The 27187-nt window shown below is 38.1% G+C and overlaps 4 protein-coding genes across 4 annotated transcripts; 2 read left to right on the forward strand and 2 right to left on the reverse strand.

Moving 5' to 3' along the window:
* Positions 1 to 114: 114 nt before the first annotated feature.
* prr19 (proline rich 19) lies at positions 115 to 6391 on the forward strand. The gene is made up of 4 exons (XM_006808165.2): positions 115 to 201; positions 1956 to 3278; positions 5280 to 5356; positions 5459 to 6391. Exons 2-4 carry the CDS (start codon positions 2126 to 2128, stop codon positions 6080 to 6082), a joined length of 1854 nt encoding a protein of 617 aa, XP_006808228.2. The 5' UTR covers positions 115 to 201; positions 1956 to 2125; the 3' UTR covers positions 6083 to 6391.
* Positions 6392 to 6632: 241 nt separating this feature from the next.
* Positions 6633 to 9652, reverse strand: tlr21 (toll-like receptor 21). Its single transcript, XM_006808166.3, has one exon. It carries the CDS (start codon positions 9561 to 9563, stop codon positions 6633 to 6635), a length of 2931 nt encoding a protein of 976 aa, XP_006808229.2. The 5' UTR covers positions 9564 to 9652.
* A 2205-nt stretch (positions 9653 to 11857) lies between these two features.
* On the reverse strand, positions 11858 to 12560 carry cnfn (cornifelin). The gene is made up of 3 exons (XM_006808167.2): positions 12437 to 12560; positions 12209 to 12345; positions 11858 to 11995 (listed from the first exon to the last, which is right to left on the reverse strand). The coding sequence occupies exons 1-3, from the start codon at positions 12558 to 12560 to the stop codon at positions 11903 to 11905; spliced, it is 354 nt and encodes a 117-aa protein (XP_006808230.1). The 3' UTR covers positions 11858 to 11902.
* Positions 12561 to 20428: 7868 nt separating this feature from the next.
* Positions 20429 to 21837, forward strand: cxcr3.2 (chemokine (C-X-C motif) receptor 3, tandem duplicate 2). The gene is made up of 2 exons (XM_035915511.2): positions 20429 to 20538; positions 20719 to 21837. Exons 1-2 carry the CDS (start codon positions 20437 to 20439, stop codon positions 21799 to 21801), a joined length of 1185 nt encoding a protein of 394 aa, XP_035771404.2. The 5' UTR covers positions 20429 to 20436; the 3' UTR covers positions 21802 to 21837.
* Positions 21838 to 27187: the final 5350 nt, after the last annotated feature.

Consider the following 27187-nt stretch of genomic DNA (forward strand, 5'->3'; position numbering starts at 1 on the left):
TGTAAAAAATAAAGGATTACATAAGTAGAGAAATGGAGCAGAGTTGATACTGTGTAACCCCTGGTTTTGTGAGAGTAGTTTCGTCCAACTCGTGGGCTTTCTTGGGCGTTATCACTGCGTGTGAAAAACGCAACGGCTGCGTGTTGCCGTGCAACGACACATTCGGTGTGCGGTAAAATTAAGCAGTTGTTAACGACTTTGGTAAGTAGAAACTATGTTAATGAATTATTTTTCCTTTAAATTTATTTTTTTTTCTCATGTATTTACGGTTTTAACGGATTTACAGTTTGCTAAAGTTGGAAATACTTTTCGCTTCTAAGCAGCTACAGCTTTGACTTCATGCACCGCGTGTCACCTTAAATTACACCTGGGGATAGTAGGTGCTTGCTAATCTCCAAGTTAGTTTGCTGACATAATTCAGACATAAGTTGTATGTGTATATTTTTTTTTTAAACAGTTCAATTTATCTTCAGTTAGTTTGCTCGTTTTAGTTCAGTTTTCATTAAGTTTCAGTATTAGTTAGAGCTGATTTGGGTTTAAAATACCTGGGGGTCAACCATCCAAAGCAACGAACAGTCCACACAGGAAGTGATGAAGAGGTTGTGGACGAGGTGGAGTGGGTGGGCACTAGTGTCAGGTGTGATTGGCGACATAAGAATAGAAAAGGAAAGTTAAGATGATGTTAGCAAGACTTGCGATGATGTATGGTTTGGAGACGGTGGCACTGACAAAAAACGGGAGGTGGCGCTGAAGATTCTAAAATTTTAGTTGCGAGTGACTAGGAGGGACATTGAAGCAAAGTTGAAATGGCTTGGACATATGGTGAGGATGGATAGTGGACACAACGGGCAAAGCATGTTAAAGATAAAGCTGCCAGGCAGAAGAAAAAAGAGGATGATTGCAGAGGAGGTTTATGGATGTAATGAAAGTAGCAGGTTGGTCTTACAGAAGTGGGATGGGGTGAGATGGAGGCAGATGACAGGCTGTAGGAATGCCCAACAGGGCAAACAGAAGTATAAGTTCTAACTTTTTTGTGTGCATACAGGATATTGTCCGGGGCTTTTCCCCCCAGACATTCAGAGTAGAAATAAGTACATTCACATATATTATAAGCAGTACTTTTGACTTACAGTCATCTCAATACTGCACATATTTTTTATTATTATATATTTTTTAAGGTTTTTATTTTTATTATTATTATTTTTTTACACAGGGTTAACAGCAGACCATATGAACTTGACAGGCAACTTTGATGGGTGTAGTCAGCTCAACTCACCTTACTATTCAGTATCTATACAGTTACAAACGTTATAAATAATTACAACCATGCATGCACAGAGAAATGTAACCACAGCTATAAAAGTGCAAAAATATCTGAAGGGGTACTTAAAGTGCTCAAAGTCTGACTGCAATAGGCCCATCTGCTCAGTGTCTTTTTCCCCCCCATTTATGTGAAATGTTTTTCTCGAAACCTAGTTTTCAGTGTGTACAGCTGCACATATATGGTGAAACTCTTGTGGTTGTGGAACAGGTCAAATAATACATTATATGTTGGAATGATTTTGTGTCTGTAGTTTAATATGATTTTAAATGTCATGCAAATTAATTTCCTTACAGTTTTTACTGTACATGAAATGATCCTGACTTCAGGGTTTAATTGCACAAATAATGTTAATGTAAAGAAGACATTTTTCCTACTTTATCTATCTCTGCTAAACTATGGCAAGTATGTTACATGCTTTCTTATTATTTTTATAAAGTGCTTAGAAAGTTGTATTATGTATGGTCTACATACATGTTCAAGTCAAAGCCCACATTCAAATTTATATTTAGTCACTTTCAATGAATCATTGGTAAGTTGCTCTTAATTTTAATACTAGAGTCGACCTCAATGAGGTACAACCACATCCTGTATTATCAAGCCTTCTTTACTAACTGTGGTTATTTTTCTACAGAATAGAATGCAGCATGAGCCATGTGTGTGGCAGGACCTCTATAAGAAGGAAAAGTCAACAATTTTCAACAAGAAAGAAAAACAACAGATAAAAAGTGTTGCTTTGCAAAAAGATTCACTGCTCTTCCCAGATATTCAACCCATTACAGTAAGGCAAATGAGGAGAAAAAAATGAAACGACTGAAGACCCGCAAGGAGAGGAGTCAAATAAGAGGTGGCTGGAAAGAGACTTCAAAAATCAAGTCAAATCACCATCATCATCACCACCGTCATTGCCAAAGCAACATAGACATGGCACATTTGCATAACTGCTGTTGTGCTAGTTGCCATTGTTCTTCAAGGAGAAATCCACCATTTCCAAGTGTTGTGCGCTCTGTGCAGGAGCCCAGTATCATCACAGACGGCCGCCTGACAGGACACCATGGCCTGTTTAACCATGAGGTGAAGTCTATTGATTTTGAACGCTTGCTAAGTGAACAGCCAAAACTGGAGGAACAAAGAAAAGAAAAGAACACTGTAATTTCACATTCATCTTCAGCATCGCACAATTCTGCTTCACTGTCCACTGATGCTTTGTTGGGAGCTGATACAGATGTTGGGAGCTGTGTGCCATTCAGAAAAAATACAGACCCTGCTTCAAAAGCCCACACTGACTGCCAAGAGAAGGAAAAGAAAAACATCCAGTTTGAGTCAAAGCAGTCAGATGTCACAACAGGGGAGAAACCACAACAACAACTCGCTCTTTCATGTGGAAGTTTTCAAAGCAGCCACTGGTCTAAACACAGCTTCCTCGATGTACTAACAACAGAAACCAAGTGGGCATGTGTCATGTCTGAAAACAGCAGAGAATCACTGCTGACTCCAGTTGTTGACAGAGACAATATTAAGACTTTCAACACAAATGCAAAGAAATGTGTGATTTCTACTCTTGTGCAAACCCCAAAGAACCAGGAGCCCCCTGTTCAGCAGATACAAACTCATGGTCTCACCACAAGCCCACTTAAACTCTCCAGTTCAGCCACTACTAACAGCTGTGAGATACAGGACAGAACACAAGATCCAGAGTATGTAACGAAGTTTGTCAGTGCAGTAGCAGCACGTTTGTGTCAACGTCTGAAGCTTCCGTTGATCAGTAGGAGAAACCTGTTGTCAGAGAGCAGGGAGGTTCTGTTAAACTCTCTGAGGGAAACACATGGACCGTGGCTTCAAGAGAACCTCCTTAGACTTCAGCAACATCGTAGCTTTGCTGTGCATCCCACAAAGAAAGACCAAGATCATGATCAAGAGCCAACCAGAAAAAATGAAGAGACTCTCTTTGCCGCAGGTGAGCATTAACCTCTTGAGACTTGAACTCTTCCATGGCATGCATTTTTATTTCTTTTTGATATTTGGGCATATTGGGACCTGATGAATGTAAAAACAAAGAATTACCAGATTTTTTTTTTCCTGATTTTTGTTTCAGACAAAAATGAGATGCACATATGAGGATATTCATTTAAAATCTCAATTGAACAGTGGCACTATAATGTCATCGTAAGTGGATATCAGGCCCTTGTAGAGCAAAATTTAGTAATTTGGTCTAGAGCTTAAAATACATGTCCCCATAATATAATGGAAAGCGCAGATTTGTTCAAGATCAGCGTTTTGTTTTTTTAAGTAACAACTACTTGTTATACTTTATCTATCACTCTGATAGGGGAGATATTCTGGTGCAAGTTTTTTAAGTGATGTCTTAAGTAATCATTAAGTAATGATCTCTGTTTGACCACAGCCATGCTGGTTGACATGGTAATAATTTCAACTATGTAACTTCCAGCTGATCAAACATCTGTTTAATAGATGTTATTATATTGTGATACAGGTTATATGCTCAAAATTTGTTAATTTTAAAAGTGTTTATGGACTATCTTTGCATTCATTGTTACTTATAAGTACTTAGTATAAAAGTGATTGTTAGTAATATATTGACAAGCTGATTGGTAAGAAATATTTAAGTTCGTACATTTTCTTTTGTTTGATAGCTTGAACATTTACTCTGTCTTTTTATGTTGGTGTATTTTAACCATTTAGTCATTCAGATTAAATTGAACTAGTAATAGTGCATGCTGCATCCTGTAAGCTCACACACATTATTTTGTTCTTATGCACACAATACAAACACAACTTAAATACACTAATTGCGAATTCTGCACAAAGTCTTTCCCTTAGAGACTGACCATGACCTCCACCTACATCACGTTTACCTGTTGTCACTTTTTCTTCCCGTGTCTTTGTGCTGTCATGTACGTCATGTTGGGTGTCTGTAGCTCAGGTGGCAGAGCAGGTCAGCCACTAATCAGAAAGTCGGTGGTTCGATCCCAGGCTGCCTCATGGCTGCATCCTGTATGCCAAATATTGTTGGGCAAGATACTAACCCCATATTTGCCTACTGGTGGTGGTCAGAGGGCCCGGTGGCGCCTGTGTCTGGCAGCCTCGCCTCTGTTAGTGGCTACAATGTAGCTTACCATCCCCAGTGTGTGAATGGGTGAATGACTGAATGTAGTGTAAAGCGCTTTGGGGTCCTTAAGGACTAGCTATACAAATGCAGGCCATTTACTATAGAATTTACCGTTGCAGTAATTGTTACTCCCCCTCAGCCTTGTAGACCTTGTGTGTTTGGTTCAGATTTAACTTTGGCAGAGAGTTGTTGGTACTCTAGCTAGGACCAGCTTCTCTACTATCAGACTTACAGATGTTTAGTGTAAGTCTGCATCTGTCTATCTATGGTTTTAGAATAATTAACATTTCTTGCACTTCAATCAGTTGTCATTAACTCACCACTGTCCTCTCTTATACTTGTCTGTCTTTGCACCACCTCTTCCTTCTGTCAAACACGTGCAAAAACAGTTACGGAAGAGAAGTGAAACACTGAAAAAACTTTTTTCCTCTTAAAGAATGACTGGATAATGCCTTCTGTGCTAAAATAGTTTTAAAGGTTTATTTACTGTTACATATCTTTAAACCAACATTTCTGCTGGTTTTTTTTTTTAAAAAAGAGAAAACATTGATCTTAACTCCATGTATTCCATGACGAAGAAGATTAAAAAAAAAATACTTTTTTTAATAGGCATCCATTGTGTGAAGATAGGTTTGGATTTTTTGACCTATCCTAAAAAGTGTTTTGTGTTTGTTTTATGTCAGGAGATTAATTTGTGTAAAGAATAAAGAATACAGAAAAGACACAAACCATCAATTTGGTTTTATATCATTTTATGTAGTTATTTAAAAAAACAGATGTAAGCATGACATACCTACATTTTTTTCAGTTTTGTTTCCTTATTTTTAGATATCTCTTTTAATATGCCAGCAAATAGACATTCCAGCTGGAAGACCAGTCTGCAGCAACACTGCAGTCAAAAACAGGTGAGGCCCTCAGTTTACATTGTCACTCTTAAGTTATTTTCAGATTTCTATAATATAAGATTCTCTGATAATAAATAATGATTCCTTATGTTAATTGTCAAGGTTACTGAGTGGCTGGCGAGCCCTGCGGATATGGCCGACAGTGTTTTGGATGATATCCTCAGACCAAGTCTCTCTCCTCCATTGTTCGTGAACCTTCAGACCTGTGAAGCTCCAGAAAGCATTTTGTTTGCTCCTTCTACCACTTTATGCCAGAGAGAAGTGGCTTCTGTACCTGAGAATTGGCAAGATGGTTTAAACTGGTCAAAGAGCAAAAATTCAGCTACGTTTGGTTCTTTTGAAAATAGCTTCATGGACCAATCCAGCTTATTTGGAAATCAGAGCCTACAGTACTCTGACAGCAACTCCCAGCCCTCTTTTCCTTACCAATCGCAGCTGCCAGATACATACGCAGGAGAGCCAATGCACATTTCCCAGCAGGAAGACCCATTTGGAACTGACATGTACTCTTGTGTTCCCTCTTTTGCTGCCCCAGTTCACCATCAGAGCAGCCATTTCCAACCTTCAAACCAGTTCAGTCATGCTTCAGCTTGTTCTCTGAAGTCCCAGCACACTGATATTATGCACTACCCTCCGTCATTCATTCTTGAGAGAGACCCTGCACCTTCCCTTTCTGCTTTCCTGAGCCCTGAGCAGTGGTCCTTCCCTCCTATGAGACTGTACTAATGTGTGGTAAAGCTCTCCATACAAACATGGCGATCAATATTTCTATGACTGATTCAAGTACAATTCTCCCTTAATTTATGCACTTCAAGGTTTTTGTTTAGTCAGTGATAAACATGTTATGTTCCCATATTAATATAACCATAGCATTAAGCATAGATGCAATAGCTATCCTCTGAAGAGTAACCTGTCTTTTTCTATTGTCCTGTTTTTGCTGAGTTAAGTAGCCTTTGATTATGCACCATTCTCAACCTTTTTAAGCATTTATGTTTATTTTGGACTTCTGTACAATTAAAAACACAAATATCATAATGGAATATTATTTGTTTGTGAAAGTTGCGCATCCCTTTAAATGCAAAACAGTCATTTAAAAGACATTTTTAGAAATTGCATATATACATAAACACTGCAAAACATAAAATTAACAAAAGCTGCTCTTACATTTATAACACATTATATTGTACATTTACAACATAACTTCATCACAGAAAAACACATTTAGACTGAAAGGTTAATTGAGTAAAACCACAAATCACACATTCTTATTTTCTTTCTAAGGTTGCAAGTAAAATTTTTCGTCAGATCTCTCATCCGTAAAGTCTTCAGCTTCTTTGCTCCCACAAGTTGCAGAATATTCTTCTGTCTCTAGTCTGGTCCCTGTTTTTATTCCTCTACGCAGCTGATTCCAGAACAGTTCCTGCGCCTGTGTTGGGTTAGTACAGTCTGAACCAGGCCACTGCAGGTAAGTCTTTTTTAACATAACTTTCCTCATGCGATGATACGAAGACAGCTGCCTCTCAGAGATTGGCTCCAGAAAAACGAGCAGGAGAACATCTCTGTGCTCATCAAAGAGTCTGTAACTGGCAAGCTGGATTTCCAGAGAACACCACTCACTTTGCAGAAAATTCCTGCTCACCACACAAATGGTTTTCCGGCTGCTGTATACAGCAGAAACAATATTTTCCACAATATCACGGCCCAACTCAAAGTCCCTGTGGTGCAGGCAAAGCTTAAAAGATGATCCACCTCCCTCCAAGTTGGGTAACAATTGGTTCATGACCCATTGTTCATCAGATGAGTTATAGGAAATAAATGCATCATATTTACAATTCTCCTCCTCCTCATGGAGTCTGCTCCACTGCTCGCTAAACCAGGCCCGAAACACATAGTAGCTGTACTTCATTTTCCAGTAGAGTTTAACATAGAATAAGGGAATGATTGTAAACAAGAAGATTGCAGCTGATGTGCTAAAAAACAGGTATATTCCTATATCTCCGCGACAAACTTTAGTGTCAAAATTGTAAAATTTGAGTTTTGGATTGTGTTGGCATGACAGGTTGTACAGGTACACCACCTGAACATCTGTGTTATTATTTGTATAATTTTGCAAAGGCCCGTTGTTGCAGGTGCAGCTTACAGGATTATCTCGTATGTCAAGGTAACGAAGCATAGGTAGACTCATTAATGCGTCTACAGAAAGAGTCTGCATGGCATTGCGGTTGAGCTGCAGTAAACGTAACTGTGTAAGATTCCCAAAAACCTCTTTGGAGAAGTTCTGAATGCCCATATTTTCTGCAGCCAATCTGGTCAAATTTCTTAGATTTTTAAAGACCCCTGGTTCTAATTTTTTCACCCCAACACAGCAGTTATCCAGTGTGAGGAAACTTAAGTCTGTTAGGTCATCAAAGGTATCAGGAGCAAGATGGTATATGTTATTGTTGGTGAGATACAAAGATTTCAGTGAGTAGAGGCCACGTAGTAAAGTGCGTGGTAAAACGGTGAGTCCGTTAGGTCGCTGCCGATCTAATTTCAGATCAGTCAGTCTGCTGAGATTCATGAATGGTGACTCATGAGTTTCTGTTATGAAGCAAATCTGATTACTCTGTAAATCTAGCACAGTGAGGGTGTCTTGAAATGCATGATATAAGAAAGGGTCAATTTGTTTTAGCTGGTTTCCATCTAGATAGAGCTTGGACAGGCTTTTTAGTCCATCAAGACCCGATCGCTGAAAATGGGTAATCTTATTACCTCCAAGATCCAGTGTATTTAAAAATGTCAGGTTGAAAAAAGTCCCATTGAAAATGACAGAAATGCGGTTGTTGCGAAGGTTAAGAATTTTCAAACTGACCAGATTTTCAAATGTGACATCGAACAAATCAGTTAAGAGGTTATTGTCTAAACGAAGTGTCTCGAGCTTTTTTAGTCCCTTGAGAGCGTGTCTATGGAGAAATGCAATACTGTTTATGTTAAGTTGTAGCGTCCTGATATTTGGTGTATGATAAAAAGCATGAGAGTCAACTTTTAAGATGCGATTGTAACGATAACTCAGATTTTCCATTTTTTCTAAATGAAACATTGTTTTACAGTATTTTAGGGAGCTGAGATGGTTGTGCTCTGCTTTGAAGTCTTCTATGTATACATGTCTTCTAAGAAACTCAAGGCAATATGCACTCTTTAGGTTGTTGCGGGATAGATCCAAAGCCCCTGTGATATTAGGACAATAGGACAGTGTGTTATTTGTAAGTTGCCTAATTGCATTATTAGTCAGGTTCATATATTTAAGATTTTTCTCTTTCAGCCTTTTTTTCAACAGTATGCATAATTCTTTGAGCATGCTGTCATTGTTCAGTCCTGTACCAGAGAAATCAACATGACTTGGATTGATGTTGCTAATGTGTAAAAACTCCACTATTGTTACATTTGTTGAACGCAAACGCAAATAATTTATAGTGCTCAAATCAATTTGATCAAAGGCTTTTGTAGGCAGCTGAGAATTGTTTGACAAATCTAAAATGTTGATAAAGCTGAGAAATGAAGGATTACATCCCAGCGTTAATAGATTATTTTTGCAAACATACAAAGCAGTGAGGGACTGGGGCAGTGACACATTTGAGTGTCTGAGAGAGGTCAACTTGTTAACGCAAAGATCCAGTGTCGTCAAATTTGTCAGATGTGCCACAGACTTGGCAATGCCTGAGAAATCTGACAGAAAGTTTTGTCTCAAGATTAAAGTGTGTAGCTTGAGAACAGATAAAAAAATATCCTCGGGCAGCTGCTTCAATGCATTGTTGGCCATAAAGAGGGAGGTGAGATTCTGCAGGTCCTTAAACAGAGAAGGGTTGAGCTCTGATATATTGTTTAATGACATGTTTAGAGTCTTCAGTTGATACAAGCCTTGGAAAGCTAACTGACGGATGGTTGTCAAGGAATTATCAATTCTGAGGTGCTGAAGGTCTACTAGGTTACTAAAGCTGTTGTTAGGAAGGTCCGTCAGACGAGTTCTTAAAATGGTGAGATTGATGGCAGATGGTGGCAGGTCACTGACAATATCAGAAATATGCATTGCATTCCGATGCATGCAGTTGAAAGTTTTCCCATCAGAATCTGCTTCTGCAATGCAGTTCCTGAAACTGTAACTATTGATGAGTTGAACAGCTGCAAGAACAACTGTAACTGACAGCAGCTGATGAGTTAGGTTTCCCATTTTGTCTTCTTGCAGTGCAAAGAAATAGTCCTTTAAATAACTTCTGTCGGCTCCTTTTTTTCGTTTCGTTTGTTTAAATATTAAGTTGAAAACGTCTAAAGGCCTCTGTGTTTTTTCATCAGGTGAATGCAGGGATCTGAAAAGAGAATACTTTCCAATCAGAAAAAAATTCTAATATCAGATTGCAAATTCTCGCTTTAGGTATATCATTGATGTTTTCAGCTGTCTCTTAAAATCTGACAATAATAATAATGTGCTTTTTAAGACCCTCAAAAGCGCTTTACAATTCCACTATTCATTCACACACTGGTGGAGGCAAGCTACAGTTGTAGCCACAGCTGCCCTGAGGCACACTGACAGAAGCGAGGCTGCCATATCGCACCATCAACCCCTCTGGCCATCGCCAGTAGGCAGTAGATGAAGTTGCCCAAGGACACAACGACCGAGACTGTCCGAGCTGGGGCTCGAACCGGCAACCTTCCGATTACAAGACAAACTACCAACTCTTGAGCCACGATCGCCCCAAGTACAAGTACATTTAAACATTATAAAGACGTAAATTGACAAACTAGCATTGTATATCTGATTGATTTTTAATAATTTTTAAAATATTGTAGAAACAGTATACATGACACCCATCATGGTTGTTGGAGCCTGCTGCCTTCAACTGACATTTTAATTTAGACTAGATATTACTAACCCAAGCTCAGATTCTTACCTTTTCTTGTTGCTGTTACCGTTTCTTATTAGAAGCAGTTGCGAGTCTCTAGGAATAGTCTCAGCATAAAAGAATCTTCCAATCCTGAGGTGTGAGGAGCATGTCCCCGAAGAAATTTATACGATGAGAAAAACTTTGTTCCTCTTTTCTTATGTTTTCACATCCACTTTCAATATAAATGAATGTTTGCCCTTCTCCTCCTCTTTAGGGTTTCTCTCACGTCATTGCGGTCCACACAATGCACAATGTTGAAAAGCAACGAATTCCTAATTGAATACTACAGGAATGCAATAAATGGCAAAAATCACGATATCAATAATTTTAGAACAATAAAAGAAATGCATAGAAAGAGTTGAAAAATAATTAGGTTCTTTCCTATGTATAATGTTTAATTTTCACCCTTTACAAACATAAATTCTTATGATTTTGCAAATAAGATAACGTTTATTTCCTTTCCTTAGACGATCCCAAGAAATGAAAACTGAAAACTGAAAATGTCATGATATGTGAAGTTAATCTAATTTGTACTTACTTAAATTAATGCTGTTTTTCCTGCCTTCTCAGACAGCTTTGTTTTTGGTGCCTGCAAAAACATTGAGTCAGAAAGAGGAAGCTGTCTATAAAAATAAAATGTATAGAAAGAGTTGCGAAATAGTTTTCAGAATTTTTTTTTATATAATGCGTGCCACTTTTAAGATTCACCCTTTATAAGCATAACTTTATAATATTGATGTCATTCCTCAAACTTCCCCAGGAAAACTGAAAACATGTCCTGATAGTTTGAAGTTATAAGTTACTCTAATTTGTACTTAGATTAATGCTTTTCGCCTCACCCTGTGGCTTTAGACAGCTCTGAAGTACATGGTCAGCCAAAAATAAAACAGTCAGAAAGGGGAAGATGTCTCCAACGTATTCTTCTTCTTTCATAATCCTTTACAGCTGTGTTCAACTATTTAATCACAACACATTAATTCCAATAGTTTTATTGAAATATTGTTTTTGAGTGGATATACAATTTGCATTCAGACATCTATAAATCACGTATTTTTAACACAATTATCTTAAACATTAAAAAAAGAAAAATATAAAATTGTGAACATTATTGAATTATATTGTAGGTAGTAAAAAAGTTCTCAGAAATGATGATGATAGTTATTTGAGTTTACCACCATAAACTGGTTGATTTTTATTTTTTTGTTTTGTTTTGTTTTGGGGGTTTTAAGGGTGGTTAAGAGTTACTCGTGCTGCAAATTCCCACATATCCGTCAGATTTTTTCGCTGATTTGTTGCACAAACTTGGTGTCAGCACAATGAGTCGCTGTTGAACTTTGAGTGAAAGATGTGGGGTTTTTCAGCCTTATTCTAAGACTCAGAGCTCACATTTCAAATATAACAGATATACTATGTAATCCTATTAAACTATAGAATAAACAATGAAAAACATGAAATTGTCAGTTTAGTCCAGTTATCTGACTTTATTTCTTATCAAATCCTTTAGCTTTACTACAATATGTCTATGCCATTTTTTTAACATTTTAATTTAAGATACAGAAACTGAAGAAATACAGTCACATATTATCTTACTTTGATACTTTGAGGATATCATATATTGTATAAATTTTCAGTTTCCTCTTATCTTCTGCTCACGTGCCATCTGACATAATCCACATGCTGGAATGCAGGCCATGACTAACCAGTCGTCACACACAGAGCCCTGAGGAAAAGCACAGTCACAGTAAACTGGTGACAAACATCATAGTTTTTTTTTTTATAGAACCATATTTAGAGTGCTGGGATTTCAAAAATGTAATATAAAACACCATCTAGATTAGAATTCTAGAGAATTGTATGACTTCATGATTGAATTCATGATTAGAATTCTAGTCTTCTTGTTTAATAAACGATTAGACATCTGCAGCACACTTACACCAATATTGTATCTGTTGCGTATGCTTGTCCGTAAAGCAATCAGGGCGCCGGGAAGGCAGGCCAGACAGCAGCTTTCATCGCTGTCCTGAGCCACCTGACAAGCCAGGATGCAGGGAACGAATGTTCCACAAAGACCTGGAGGTGAGAGATGTTTTATCATATTTCTGTTATGTTACACTGTTGGTAAACTTCAGCATGTTCCCATAAAACTTATATAGACACGTACAGATGCCGCAGTCTTCACAGCAGTCGCATGCATTTGTACTCCACTCTGACGACCCACGGGAGACTGTGTACTGTGTCACAGTCACCTGAGGTTGTGCATTTATCACATTTGTCTGGTATTCCATGGCTGCAAGAAGAAGACAAATAACTTGGAGCAAATTAAACATGAAGGTCACTTACTTTACCAGTTTATTTCCTTGTTTATAGAACTTTTGAGACACTTTTACACAGTTTCTTTATAACAAATGTTATATATCCAAATCTGTGTTGTGAAAGCTTCTTAAGATTTTATTCCAACCAAAAACAATGAGATCTTTCTTGATTAAGAGTTTAGCCCAAATCAGATATAAAGGAAATCAGTTAGTAGGATGAGTTTAAACTACCTTGATTTGTAGGAAAATTTGGAGTCCACTTGAAGTTAATATCTGGCTCCTGAAAGCGACGTCTGAAATTGAAGACTAGGATAGGGTTTACAACCACAGCTCTTATACCCAGTGACACAGTATGCGTAGGTTGTAGTTCAGTTTCTATGCTGATATGAGATGGCAAACAATGACCAAGTAAACAGGGCTGAATGTCTTGTAAAGGAAAAAAGGAAAAAATGTTTGGTTTTGGGGCGTATTACACACCTAAAACGGTGCACCTAGAATGATGCAGGCTTTATCAGATTAATAGCACTAGAAGGGACAAAGCAGGAACTTATTGTACATTTACATGTGAACAAGGTTTTGACTTCATGCCAGGTGTGGTGTGTGTACATAACAGGGGACAAGCTGAAAATATTAAATGAACTGTGACGCTGAAGCGCATACTCTGTTGACTTTATAAAGTGGCACTCCGTATGTACATACCAGTGACTCAAGAAAGTACTCATGAAAAGCACGGAAACATTATACTTGTATAATACCATTTAGCAAAGTATTTCTGACTTCTAGGCTGTTCAAATACCACTTTTGTTGTTGTTCTTTATGGCTTTTTCAGTTAAAAAAAAGGTAATAAATCATCAGTTCAAATGTACAGAGCATTACATTACATTATTAATTCATGCTTCAGTTTTAAATATGACTGTTAATCAACTCTATACCACAGGCCTTCAATTTGGCAGTAATTGAACCACTACTTATAAAGCCATCACTTGACCAGCTTTCTTGGCTACTTATCTCCAACCTTCCTTTTATCTCAAAAATTCTTGAAAGAGTGGTTGTGATGGTAATGCTAAATGGCTTATTTGAAGAGTTTCTCTCAGGTTTCATAACTTTGCAAAGTACAAAAATAGTGTTAGTGAAGGTTACAAACAGAGGCGGAGGTGCATTTAACCTTCAGTTAATCTTTATATAGTTAGGTAGGAGTCAGACCATGTTTCTTTTTAGCTGAAAAACATTACACCAGGTAACCTGCAGTGTTGAAAACGTGTTTTCCGATGATGTTTGCTACCCTACAATCCGTCCTACTCTGTAGTAAAATCAGCGACATTTGACAGTCCTGTTGCTCCCATTGAAATTTATATAGCCTATTTAAAATCTAAAACTTAAAATTGTCCGTAGCCTACTGTTGTTACCACTGTCCTGTTTGAAATAAAATGAAATAAATTTGTCAGATGTGCCGATATTAAACCCAAGGTACTAACTAGCTAACTGACTGGATGCCCATTAACCTTATAACTCCTGTTGTGTGTGTGTGTGTGTGTGTGTGTGTGTGTGTGTGTGTGTGTGTGTGTGTGTGTGTGTTTTGTTCAGCCAGGTTCATAATGGATTTAAGGACGTTTTTCAAAAAAAGGTGTAAGATCAAATAATCCATCAATAAAGGATAATGTTGGGTAAATGTTTCAATATTTATATCTTTTATTAGTGGTACATGTGGTTTGGTTATTTGCCTTTTGGTTGAAAGTACACTGAGAGAGGACTTTTTTCATATTAATGTTATTTTTTCATCTAATTAAATACAGTCTATTTGTGTATAATTGTCAGTCCAAAGAGGGACAGAGGAAAGAGGGGAACGTGAGGAGAAAGGTCCTGAAGAACCAGGTAAGAAAACGGACAGGGAATAGTGACAGGCAAAACTGAAACAGATAAACTGCTTGAGAGAGTTGATCACCAAAAAGTGACAGACAGATTTGCCAACCTCAAGGTGAGGTGACATCTGCAGAGCCATACTAGTATCTGCAGTAAAGATCGTCTTGATGCATTCTCAATCATCCAGGAAAGTAAATCTCCAAAAGTTGATTCTGTTCATCTGGACGTAGCGTTTTGTGGGAGAAACGTTTCGTCACTCATCCATTTGACTTCTTCAGTCTCAGCTGACTGCAGGTTTCCCCAATCTTATAAATTTGCAATTCATTATGCAAATGTACTGTTTATAAGATTGGGGAAACTTGCAGTCAGCTAAGACTAAAGAAGTCACTTGGATGAGTGATGAAACGTTTCTCCCACAAAAGCTACGTCCAGATGAACAGAATCAACTTTTGGAGATGCAGTAAAGATCGTTTCATACATAGTATACATTGTACCATAGGCAAAGTTGCCTCCATTTTTAAGATTTAAGGTTTTTTTTATTAATATTTTGTACATTTGTACATTTCAAGGACTCTTCTATTTTGGGAGTGTATTTTTGTGTATCTGTATTATATTATACATACACATTAAAAGTGAATCTCTGTCCACTCAGTTTACTTCTTGCTCACTATGAGCATCATTCATTTTTCTTCCCCAGTAATTAAGGTTAGGATATGTATTTTATTTTTTTATTCCAATCCATTCTTCTTTTGCAACATTTAAATAACCTTTATCAGATTTGATGGTTTTGTTACAGACTTTTCAAAAAGGTGTTTTGCTTTTTCACAAATGTCACAAATTGTGTTAAAATGTACAAAACAGTCATGTCATGTTTTGTGATGAGGACCCAGGCACAGAGAGACTTGATGGATTTAAGAATCTTATGATTTAATAAAGACATTTGTAGACTTGCACAGAGATGGTAAAATTATGATGACTGATAACGGAGACGAAGACAACAGATGACGAGGACAGGGAGGAACAGAGGTATAAATGCACCAAGGAGACAGTCAGAGAGAACCTGGGATAACTGGAGACATTAAAGGATGCAGGGACTGACAGAGACAGGGAAGAAGTCTCATCATGACGAGTATAGTTTATCTTGTCTGGCTGGGCAGCTCTCTGGGTGCTCAGCACCCCCAAAGCTCTGATTAAAAGTGATCTTCTTATGGCACCTGACAGTAACATCATCCTTTTGCTGTCAGAGGCTATACTTCAGTGCATCATTCATTGTTGACCACAATATTTTATTAGAGACATTGGGGCAAGCATGTTTTTTTTTGTTTGTTTTTTTTCGAAATTCTATAAAGTGAACACGAGAGCCCTCGGTGCGCCCGCTTGCCGCTGTGCTGAAGTCAAAGTAAACTTTATTGTCATCTCCGCTACATACAGTATACACAAAGTGTCGACAGGGGAGGGGGCGGCTGCTTCCAAATAGAGCACATTTCATTCATAATTATGTAAATCCAAGCCCATTTTGTATTCCTGGTCTGACTCCTGGTTTGTGCGAAATCCCAGAAATAAACCCAGACAAAGCATATCTGTGAACTAAGGTATAGGTATATTAAGTATTGTTGTGGTGATCCTCGGGTTGGGGGTGGGTGTTCATACTGGAGTGCAAAATTAAAACCAATGGAAGGTGGACAAGAAAAGTTCAAAGCCATCAAGTGCTCAGTTTAGGAAAAAAGAGAAAAGAAGAGGAGGAGAAACGAGCAAAAGATACAGGTAAGCAGATGTGTCATTGGATAATGGCAGGTCATCCTGAAACAATCAGAATCAGAATCAGAATACTTTATTAATCCCTTTGGAACTTATGTGGGTTACAGTTGGTCCAAGAAGAAATTCTAAAAATAGTAACAGTAACAGACTAAACTCCGAACAATACATTATGTTACAGATTTTACACATTTAGGAAATAGCACTAATATATACAGATCACTCAATTATAAATATCAAGAATTAACAGAGGTGATTATAAATAAATATCAACAAAATTGACAAGAATATTCCAGAGTAGAAAAGAGCGTGTGTAAAAAGGGTGTAACTATTGCAGCGTTTACAGTGTATTAGATGGAGGAGTTGTACAGGGAGATGGCCACGGGCAGGAATGATTTCCTGTGTTATTCAGTGGTGCGTTTGGTAATCTCAGTCTCTCACTGAACGTGCTCCTGTAACTAGCCAGTACTTCATGGAGTGGGTGGGAGGTATTATTCATGATTGTCCTTATCTTGGACAACATCTGCCTCTCAGACACCACCCTGACAGAGTCCAGCTCCATCCACACAACATTACTGGCCTTGTGGATCAGTTTATTTAGTCTGTGGGCATCTGTGACCCTCAACCTGCTGCCCCAGCATGCAACAGCATAGAGGATAGCACTGCCCACAACAGAGATACAACAAGATAACATTAATTAGTAGGGATAGTGAAAATGTCTGTTTACGTTTGTTAGCCACTTGGCTATGATAGTAAACAACACTGATGTAGCTTACTGAATCTTTTGGATTGTGTTCAGCACAATATTAAGGTGCATTAGTCATTGCCAGTTATTGATTTGTTCCAATAACAGTTTTTACAGTAAAATATGTTATTGTACAATGCTCAATATATTGAATGTGTGGGGGCGGGGTGTGGGATGGGGCGGGGTGGAGGGTACCGGGTGCGGGGGGCGGGGTGGGCGGGGGCCAGAGGGGGTGTTCCAGGGCACCAAACAGGCTAAGACCGCCACTGCCCATCAGTGTGGTGTTCAGTGAACATAGTAGCTTAGAACACCTTTAGGACTAAAGAGTTGATACTGAAATACAGGAAAAGCTTGACTCAAACCAAGCCTCATTTTGTATTGACTGTGGAGAGCTTGTGAGTTCCTCAGTGAGACTCCACTTTCTGCTGTTATAACACAATTTACATCAGTGTGGTATGCACGCTGCTCTGTGGCAGAAAAAAAAATGGTGCTGCAAGCACTGGTGGAGAAAAAACCAGCGGTTGCTATCTGTCAACCCTAGAGGACATTGCCACCTCAGACCACAAAACGTCATCAGGGACTGCTCTCATTCCAGTTAGGGACTTATTCTTCGTCTAAAACACGCACCTCTAGATTGTGACACCCTTTCTTTCCAAAAGCTATCTGTGTTCTGAACACTTGCATCCACCAATAAATAAATGTGCCGATAACTCACTCATGCTGCTACTTTTTTATTTCAATAAAGCTACAAAATGTCACATTAATAAAACACTTAGGGTTGATTTTTGTTTACATTGGGTAACATAAGAAAAAGTCTGAATTTAAACATGGAAGCATAGTGTTTGAGGGGCTGTCAGAAGACACAAAAACATGTATGATGTTACACAATAGCTTAATTTTCCAGGAGACCTTCGGTTGAGACAGATGTAACCACAACAGTATTCAGTTCCTCTCAAACGAACTGCTTTTCAAAAATAACACTTGTACCATGAGGGGATATGGCTCACTCAGACTATCCAGCCTCTGTCTAGTTTATGACTCATTTCTTAACTGAATTTTTCAATTTGCATTTGAATGTTCTTGAACCTGACTATGCAATTATCTACTGCTTAAACATACTTTTTTATGTTTTCACCTTAGTTTCAAACTTGTGGACTGACTGTCTTTTGTTGTCATTGGTGCCCAAACCTCATAAACTTTTAAAGTTTTTTAAAGTCTGCATAGAGACATCATCTGCAGGAAATCATATCTACCACAGATATATATAGCAAACGATATATTCTGATATCATCCTCTTAAACCTATGTTTAATTTAACCACAGAGATAAGCACAAATAATGTCATATCCTGTCTTCTTTAAAGCCTGCACAATCATAAAGCCTTCAGTATCTCTTTCACCAGCCTTCATCAGCTTGTATTCTGTTTTTATAAAAGTTCAGAAGGTAAGTCTTGTTTGCTCTATTTATACATATATATATATATATATATATATGTAATATTTGAGTGAGTTGACATGGCTCACTCAGTTAATCCAGCTTTAGTAGTTTTAACTGAGTGACTTTAATTAAGTTGCCCACTGCTTGCTAACACGCTTTTTAAAAAATTTTCATCTTACCTCAATTTAAAATTTATACCCTGAAGTGTCCGTGGAGTATTTTAGTATTTAGTACATTAATAAGTAAAACAGTTTTAACATTTACTTTTAATTCACTTCCGAGAGCCTTTGAAGTACCTCTAACATTGTTTCTGCACACAGCTTATATCCTGTTGTCATCCTTTAAACCAGGGGTGGGGGAACTCGAGGCCTCAATGGCCAGTGTCCTGCAGGTTTCAGATGTGTCCTTGATCCAACACAGCTGATTTTAATGGCTAAATTACTTCAACATATCTTGAAGTTCTCCAGAGGCCTGGTAATGAACTAATCATTTGATTCAGGTGTGTTGATCCAGGGTGATATCTAAAACCTGCAGTACACCGGCCCTTGAGTAATATATGTAATGCATATTTATAGAGAGATCTTATGTTTTCAGTGAGGGATGGGGTTTTTTTCCAGAAGTCCTTATGTATTTTTTCATTGCCTCCCTACAGGTTTACATTTTGCCAGGAATGTCATTGCTAAAAAAAAAAAAAAGGGCACAATTATTAACCTCACTGAGGAAAACACTAAATGGATTTAACCTCTATAATCTAGCATGAAAATACTGAAAATACCACAAAGCTAATAAACTTTGTTTTGTGCAAGAACGCACTCTTGGCTGGAAACCTGAAGGTTGACATAGCTCACTTCCAGGTGCAAAGTTCCAGGAAGACAGCTCTCTGTTTTTCTTGCTTATTTTTTTATTATAGAAAACTGCATGTGGCACCATGGTGAAGTGGTTAACACATTTGCCTGACATGCAAAACCTGCTCAGTATGTGCCTAGATAAATGGTAGTGCATCAGGAAGGTTATTTGCCATAAAAAAACCTCTGCAATATCAAATATCACATATACAGACCCACTTTTTGTGATGAATCTTTCAGAAATAAGGGAGCAGCTGAAAGTCAGATCTGTTTTACAGGGAACTTCAGTGGCACACAGTTTGGAGCCAGGTGGTCCGAGTTTGACGACAGAAAGAATTTTCACAAATGAGTGACTCATTCGCTCTAAGCCATTGCAACACAGCTGCGCTTGCAACATTTACTTGAGGCACACTGTCAAGTTTAACAGAAGATTATCTGTCAAGATAAGAACATTAACCTTCATAAACCTCACTGGTTGCTAAATGTAAAAATGCACTTAGAGGTAACCATGCATAAGTCAACAAATATAGAAATTGTAACTAAGACATCAACTGATATTTCATGAGCGAAATCCAAAGTCACCAATGTTTGAAATCACTTAAATCTTATAATGCAGTCCTGCTGAGCTCTAAAGTGTTTTATATTTTCACATTCTATAAATGGACAAAAACAGGAAAAAAATACTCCTGAAGAAACAAACAAACAAGTTACTACATTGTAGGTTGAGTGAAATGCTTGATATGTCGAAGCAAGTTGAACTTGCAGCATAGTGGCGAGTGTAAAATTTGTGCCAACAAAGCACTTTCACTTCTCCTTAGTTGTGGAGGATTTCTTTGCAAAAACAACTTTCTGCTTTTTAAAGCCTGACAACTTATAGTTTTTTACTTTATGATGTGTAATCAATTTATGTTTTCAAAGAGGATGCATTTTCTTCTAAGTTTTCTTTGCAATGGAATATTTTTCATATGAAGCACAGTAGTCATGCTCTGTCTGTCTGGCTGACGCTTACAGCTAGGTGGAGACACGGATTAAAAATATGTGTAAAAAATTTCCTGAAACAGTCATCAATTCCCACTTTAGCTATGTTTTCATCTGTCTAAAACTGAAAAAAAAAAACAATCAGTTCCTGAAATTCTTACTTCTTCTTTCTGATCCTCTGTCATCTGGCTAAGGCAAGATGTGAAAAGGGATGTTTGGCAAACGTGTTTATGAGAACAGTGTACTCTCATCTCCCTTGGAAGGTTTTAGGTCTTCTGCTGGCTCGCCGTCCATTCCCAGGTTCAGCCATGTCAACCACAGACAATGTCTGGGTGAGTGGATATTTTTAAAATTTAGTTATTAATTTAAATTAGTTATTTAGTTGTTATGCATAATTGTTCATTAGGAAACACAAAGTGTTACCTGAACCTTATCCAAAAGCAAGTCTTTTTTTTTAATTACCCAGATCTTTGAAAGATATTGATGAGTTCTGTGTCTCTGTCTTCTCACAGGACTATGATTATTATGGAAATAAGACAGAAGCTGTTGCAGCCCCGTGCTTAGAGGAAGACATCTATGGTTTTGCAGAAAAATACTCCCCTGTAGTATACAGCCTGGTGTTCGTCTTGGCAGTTGTTGGCAACGTGCTGGTGCTGTGTGTGATCAGACGCTACAGAATCTCTCAGAGTAGTGGAGCTTGTGCCTTTTCCTTAACAGACACCTTCCTCCTTCACCTGGCCATTTCAGACCTTCTTCTGGCCTTCACTCTGCCCCTGTTTGCAGTGCAATGGGCTCACCACTGGATGTTCGGCTTGGCTGTTTGTAAGATCTCTGGTGCTCTCTTCTCCCTAAACCGGTACAGTGGCATCCTCTTCCTGGCCTGCATCAGCTTTGACAGATACCTGGCAATCGTTCATGCCATCAGCTCAAGTTGGAAACGAAGCACATGCCATGCTCAGTTTGCATGTGCCATCATCTGGGCAGTCTGTCTGGGCTTGAGTGGAATTGACATTTACTTTAAACAAGTGGTGATGATAGAACTTGTCGGTCAGCAGAGGGGGCCCGTGTGCCAGGTGTGGTTCACTGAAAACACTTTAGAGTGGCAGGTGGGGCTGAAGTTTGTCAGTGTAGTTCTGGGCTTTGGGGTTCCCCTCCTAGTTATGCTCTACTGCTACATCCGGATCTTCAGGTCTCTGTGCAATGCCTCTCGCCGCCAAAAGCGCAAGTCTCTCCGCCTCATCATCTCCTTAGTGTCTGTATTTGTAATCTGTTGGGCTCCATACACCTGCTTCCAGCTGGCAGATAGTCTGCTAAGGCTGGGTGTGTTAAGTGCATCCTGTGAGCTTGGCTATGTGCTTGACGTTGGAACTCTGATCACTGAAAGTCTGGGGCTGTCACACTGTGCCCTCAATCCTCTGCTGTACGGCTTTGTAGGAGTGAAATTCAGGCGGGAGCTAGTCAGAATGTGTAAGGGGCTACTGGGACAGAGGAGCTGGCTGGCAATGGAAGGGTGGCGAGAGCGAAGGCTTAGAAAAGCCACGGGATCGTTCAGTTCTGCAGAGAGTGAAAACACCTCGTATTCTGTCATGGTGTGATTTTAGTCAGAGATACATAAAGAGAAAGGAAGATGAAAATATCAGTTCTTTGACTTACTATCACCAAAACAAGATGGGAATGTATCATTAACATCGCCTTTTTTGTGGTTTTGGGTGTGAAGCTTGTATAGTAAAGTGAGGTGAAAACTGAAATAAAATGTTCTCAAAAATATTTGCTACATGTTATTGGTGCTTTTTTTGGAAGTCTGCAGTTTATATTGTTTTGATTTCTTTTGTGTGTGACATGAGCCATGGAGTAAAACGATTGCAAAATGCTGATGGTGTCACAAAATATTTCTTGCTAACTTACTGTGAAATTTTTTGATTTCCACATTTCTAAAAAGCTTGATCAGCAGTATTGGGTAACGTTTACGTAAGTACTCAGAGTCAGATCTCATGTATTTATTCCCAGTAGATTGTAAATTTTTAAAAGATTTTAAATCTGTATATGTTATCATTTATGTTGTATGTATAAATCACATGTATAAATCAATCATCCTATTTGTGTCCTTTAAAATGTTTAGTGCTGCAAAAAATGAAATGGCTATAGCGCGTCTTAAAGTTTCTATGTATCATTGAAACGCAACCTTTATTTTGACTGATGCTGAATATTTTTGTATTAAATGTTTTAAAGAAAATGATTGTTCAGTTGTCTTTTATGTATTTTTTCATTGCCTCCCTACAGGTTTACTTTTTGCCAGGAATGTCATTGCTAAAAAAAAAAAAAAAGGGCACAATTATTAACCTCACTGAGGAAAACACTAAATGGATTTAACCTCTATAATCTAGCATGAAAATACTAAAAAAAAACCCACAAAGCTAATAAACTTTGTTTTGTGCAAGAACGCACTCTTGGCTGGAAACCTGAAGGTTGACATAGCTCACTTCCAGGTGCAAAGTTCCAGGAAGACAGCTCTCTGTTTTTCTTGCTTATTTTTTTATTATAGAAAACTGCATGTGGCACCATGGTGAAGTGGTTAACACATTTGCCTGACATGCAAAACCTGCTCAGTATGTGCCTAGTGTCATGGTCCTGAGTCTGAGGACTCAGTGTTTTGTTTCTTTCTATTATTCTTTGTTCTCGGTTATTCTGTTTTGTCTTTTGTTTAGGTTTGCTATGTGTTAGTGTTTTTGTTTCATGCCTGCCTGTGTTCTCTCTGTCTGTCCATGGTGTTATTGTGTCTGCTCATGAGTCTGCCTGTCAAGTTCAGTGTCCGGTCTGGTTCTCTGTGTCTGTTAGTTTCCTGTTTTATTCTGAAAGTTCATGTCTCATGTCAGTGTGTTCAGTTTTACCTCTCCCCTGTCTCGTTAGCCTAATTGCTCCCAGCTGTGTCTCCCTCCTGTGGCCCATTCCCTGATTACTCCCCGTGTATTTAAGCCCTGTGTTTTCCTGTGCTCTCTGTTGCGTCGTCTGATTAATTCCATGTCAGTCTGCATTATTCTATGTTACCCGGTACTCATTCTGCGTCTCTCTGCCATCTCTTTGTGCATTTTGCTCCTCCTCCCGTGAGTGTCTGGTTTAAGTTTTGTTCGTTAGTTTTCCCAGTTTAGGTTTGTTTACTCCCTGCTCTGCTCTTCTTGTTTTGTCACCTTCTCATCGCTGTAAATAAACACTCACTCGCACCCCAGCCAGTACCTGCATTTTGGATCCTTTTTCAATACACCACACGACTGCCCCCAGCCGTGACACCTAGATAAATGGTAGTGCATCAGGAAGCTGCACTTGCATCATTTACTTGAGGCACACTGTCAAGTTTAACGGAAGATTATCTGTCAAGATAAGAACCTTAACCTTCATAAACCACACTGGTTGCTAAACGTAAAAATGCACTTAGAGGTAACCATGCATGAGTCAACAAATATAGAAACTGTAACTAAGACATCAACTCTGATATTTCATGAGCGAAATCCAAAGAGCCGTTACTAGACCCAACATTTGTTTTTATAAGAAGCAAAAGTACCAAAGGGTTTGGAAGCACATTATGTTTGATAACATCATTAATTAAAAAACATATTTATGTCAAAAGTATTCATGTAGTTGTGAGGTTTAAATGTGGACAGATGTGACCATAAAGTAGCTTACTGCAATGAAAATACTTTGAAGTAAATAAAAATTGGACAAAAAAAACCAAAAACATTTGAATCTACTTGAGGATTACACATTTCAAAGTCAGCAAACTTTATAGTGGTATTTAGTATACTGTCTTTATGTCTATTATTTGAAGTTAATTTAAATACTTAAAAAATAAGAGCTGAGTTGTGAGACCTGCTTGTTTCTACGAAGACAGATGGCCTCATATTACATTACATTGATCAAAACACATGAGTGCTACATTAAGTTTAACGGTATGTTTACAATAGATGTCAGACATGTCAGACAATGTGTAATGTAAAATAATACAATAGAAAAAATACATGTAAAGTTTGATTACATGTAAGAGGATTGCCCTCTGGTGGAATCTGATTAAAAGACAGTGTAGATTAAAATAATTTGCCTGGAGATTCAATAATATAAACAGTGGTGATTATAGAGTCTTATGGAGTCCTAAAAAACTCACAGCACGTCCTTTCATCACCTTTACTGTGCAAAATTCTTGAGCCTTTGCTTCCAAGGAGTCAGATTTTTGACATATTTACTCATTTTTCATTTTTCAGTACAGTCCTTGTACCTGTGTCATGGTCTCCTGGTCCTTCTCCAGTTGCAATGCAATGATCTGGCAATCTCTGTTGGGCTCACTATGGTGAGCAGGCTACTACTGAAGAGGTGATTTCAGATTTACCTGCGCTTTCTCTTTTCACATGCCCACTGCTGTCAACAGAAAGAGTTGTTTACGAGGGAGAAGTCAGGAATCAGCTGTTTTGATAGAATTTGGAAACAGAGTTTCAGAGGAGACAGACCCACCAAGAGAAGATCACTCACCTGCCCCATTGCCAAAAGCCTGACTTATGCTAAATTACACAAGAACTGGACTGAAAATCAGTGGCAATAGGTCATATTGAGTAGGGAATACAAATTTTAAAACTGTGGTTCAAATTACCATAAAGTAGCACAGTCCAGCTTTCTACGTCAGGTAAGATGAAGCACATTTACTATCATATCACTCAGATTTTGTTTTTCAAAATCAATGCCTTTTGAAATTTCCAATGTGAAAGCCTTCAAAAGTCTTCAGGTCTTTGAATGTGGAAGAACTGAGGAGGGGAAAATTGCTGAGCCCTGTTGGCACTGCAGAAGTTACGTTTTTACGTTTACATTTTACAGGCAATTATTGTATTTCTCAGACTATAAGGTGCACTTAACCCGTTTAATCCCAAATTTTTCCCTGCAAAATAATAAATTTTGTTTTCCACAACTTCATCTCTGTCCTGTCTGGTGCTTTCCTTGATCTTCACGATGCTGTTTGTTCACCAGTGATCTCTAACAAACCTCTGAGGGCATCAAAGAGCAGCTGTACTTAAGCTGACATTAAAGTTCACACAAATGGACTCTTATTTACTAATTACGTGACTTCTGAAAGCAATTGGTAGCACCGGATTTTATTAAGGAATATCGGAATAAAGGGGGTATAAATAGTTTTTTTAAGAAGCTGCTTACTCACCATTTCTTCTGCTTTCCATGTTTGTTTCTCACTTTGAAACTCACTAGAATTGTACAAACTCTGTTTTTTGCCTTGTACGCTGTATTTACATTGACATGTCTGCACAGGATTCAATTTATCACTGTTTACCTTTACTTCAGCTCCTAAAGCTCCTTGGTCTTTGACTGTGAACTTAATGTAATTAGGTTTACTTAAACAGCATCATGCACCCCACTTGAAAAGGGATTGAGTGGAGTCAGGATTCTGCTTCAGTTTTAGGTTTGTCAGTCCTGACCCGCCTCCCCATCTCACAATTTTACAATATCAACAGCTCCCTCTAGTGTTAGCGGCTCTTATTGTAGTGCTTTGTCAGTTTTGTGCCCCTCAGTTTGCCAGGTACAGGTTGTTAGAAAGAAGCGACACTGAAGTGGGTTAACGGGACCTTTTTTCCTCAATAAAGACATAGGTCTCAGAGATTGAGCCTGTGTAGAGCCCTCTCTTTTTTTCAGATTATCTATTTTTGACTTGGATTAAGTTTTCAACCGGAAAAATTGTGCTCCAATTTTTCCGGTTGAATCCAGATCCTTGGCTGAACCTGCAGAACAGGGTCATTGTACTCAATGGGATCATAGCAACATCGTCTGAGCATTAAGACACCCATAGGAAGATGAGGGGATAGCACAATATTTTATCTATAAAATGAATTTAGTCTTTAAGATTGAAAGTAAAATCCTTGTCTGAGGGTGCTTTCGGAAGTATTATAAAATCAAGGCTATAGCCTCGTGTGGGACCCCAAGAAAACCTATTTTTGTTTTTTGTTTTCAAAAACAGCCTGGATGTCTAAACAGGAACAAACTCAACTTAATTAACCTGGTTCAACACATAACTGGATGAATATAGCATTCCTACTCAAGGAACTGCTTTCAGTCAGTCAGAATTCTCTGTAAAAGCACCTGAAACATGAAATTTTTAACTGCTGATTGTTAAAAAAATTATTTACAACTGCGTTACTGATCAATTAATCAATAAAACTTGAACATTAAAAATTCTTCTGCAGCCCCCACCCCCTCCTTTGTTTTACTTCATCAATTTCTACTATGGATTTTGAGTTGTGTTTTTCATTATGTTCGTCTGTAGATATTGTCAAAGGTTTGTGTTTTATGCTTGTGTTTTCTTGGTAAATTTTACATTATTTTCACCACAAAGATGATGACAATTCATTTTTCTGCCATCTTTCTGGCAAATAAAGAAAATTAAACAAACTAGTCAACAGGCTTCCAATAACACCTGAATCACTGAGACCAGTACACCTCATCAAATGAATTTACCAACTGTTTTGAGAGCTTTTTTCTAAATCTCCTTGGATAGCGTTCAACGACAAGTAAGTCAATTTTCAGTGAATAGTCACCCAAGTTCTTTAATTGGTCTGTTGACCCTGTGGATGTTCTGTAATGTTGCAAACAGAATTGTTTATGCATTTTAACATGTCACACAAAAACATGAATCAATGTATTAAAAAATGTGGCAACCTAAAATAACATCTCATGTCACCTTACTTCTATTACAACACTTTCCAGAAATCAGAAAAGCGAAATATTATAACCTGCCAACAAATGCAGGTGTGAGCCCCAAATAGACAAAATTATTTTTGTCCTATCACGTTCAACTACTGATGCACTAGGAAGTACAGAAAACAACAAAATAAACGGTGCTTATTGCAGATTATCTCATATACAAGCATACTTTGTATGTGCGGATGTTAACGTTTTTCTCTTCATGTCCATTTACATGCTATTCATTACAGCCATTCT

This window comes from Neolamprologus brichardi, chromosome 11, assembly GCF_056152115.1.
Source record: "Neolamprologus brichardi isolate AB-2024 chromosome 11, ASM5615211v1, whole genome shotgun sequence".
Lineage (NCBI taxonomy): Eukaryota > Metazoa > Chordata > Actinopteri > Cichliformes > Cichlidae > Neolamprologus > Neolamprologus brichardi.

What these genes read in the sequence shown, in the direction of transcription:
- prr19 (XM_006808165.2), top strand. Translation starts at nt 2,126, where the DNA reads ATGAAACGACTGAAGACCCGCAAGGAGAGGAGTCAAATAAGAGGTGGC. An exon ending in AGAGACTCTCTTTGCCGCAG is followed by an intron (nt 3,279 to 5,279) that starts GTGAGCATTAAC and finishes CCTTATTTTTAG; the next exon opens with ATATCTCTTTTAATATGCCA. An exon ending in AACACTGCAGTCAAAAACAG is followed by an intron (nt 5,357 to 5,458) that starts GTGAGGCCCTCA and finishes TTAATTGTCAAG; the next exon opens with GTTACTGAGTGGCTGGCGAG.
- cxcr3.2 (XM_035915511.2), top strand. Translation starts at nt 20,437, where the DNA reads ATGAGAACAGTGTACTCTCATCTCCCTTGGAAGGTTTTAGGTCTTCTG. An exon ending in CAACCACAGACAATGTCTGG is followed by an intron (nt 20,539 to 20,718) that starts GTGAGTGGATAT and finishes GTCTTCTCACAG; the next exon opens with GACTATGATTATTATGGAAA.
- cnfn (XM_006808167.2), bottom strand. Translation starts at nt 12,560, where the DNA reads ATGGAATACCAGACAAATGTGATAAATGCACAACCTCAGGTGACTGTG. An exon ending in CTGTGAAGACTGCGGCATCT is followed by an intron (nt 12,346 to 12,436) that starts GTACGTGTCTAT and finishes TCTCACCTCCAG; the next exon opens with GTCTTTGTGGAACATTCGTT. An exon ending in GCAACAGATACAATATTGGT is followed by an intron (nt 11,996 to 12,208) that starts GTAAGTGTGCTG and finishes GCTTTTCCTCAG; the next exon opens with GGCTCTGTGTGTGACGACTG.
- tlr21 (XM_006808166.3), bottom strand. Translation starts at nt 9,563, where the DNA reads ATGGGAAACCTAACTCATCAGCTGCTGTCAGTTACAGTTGTTCTTGCA.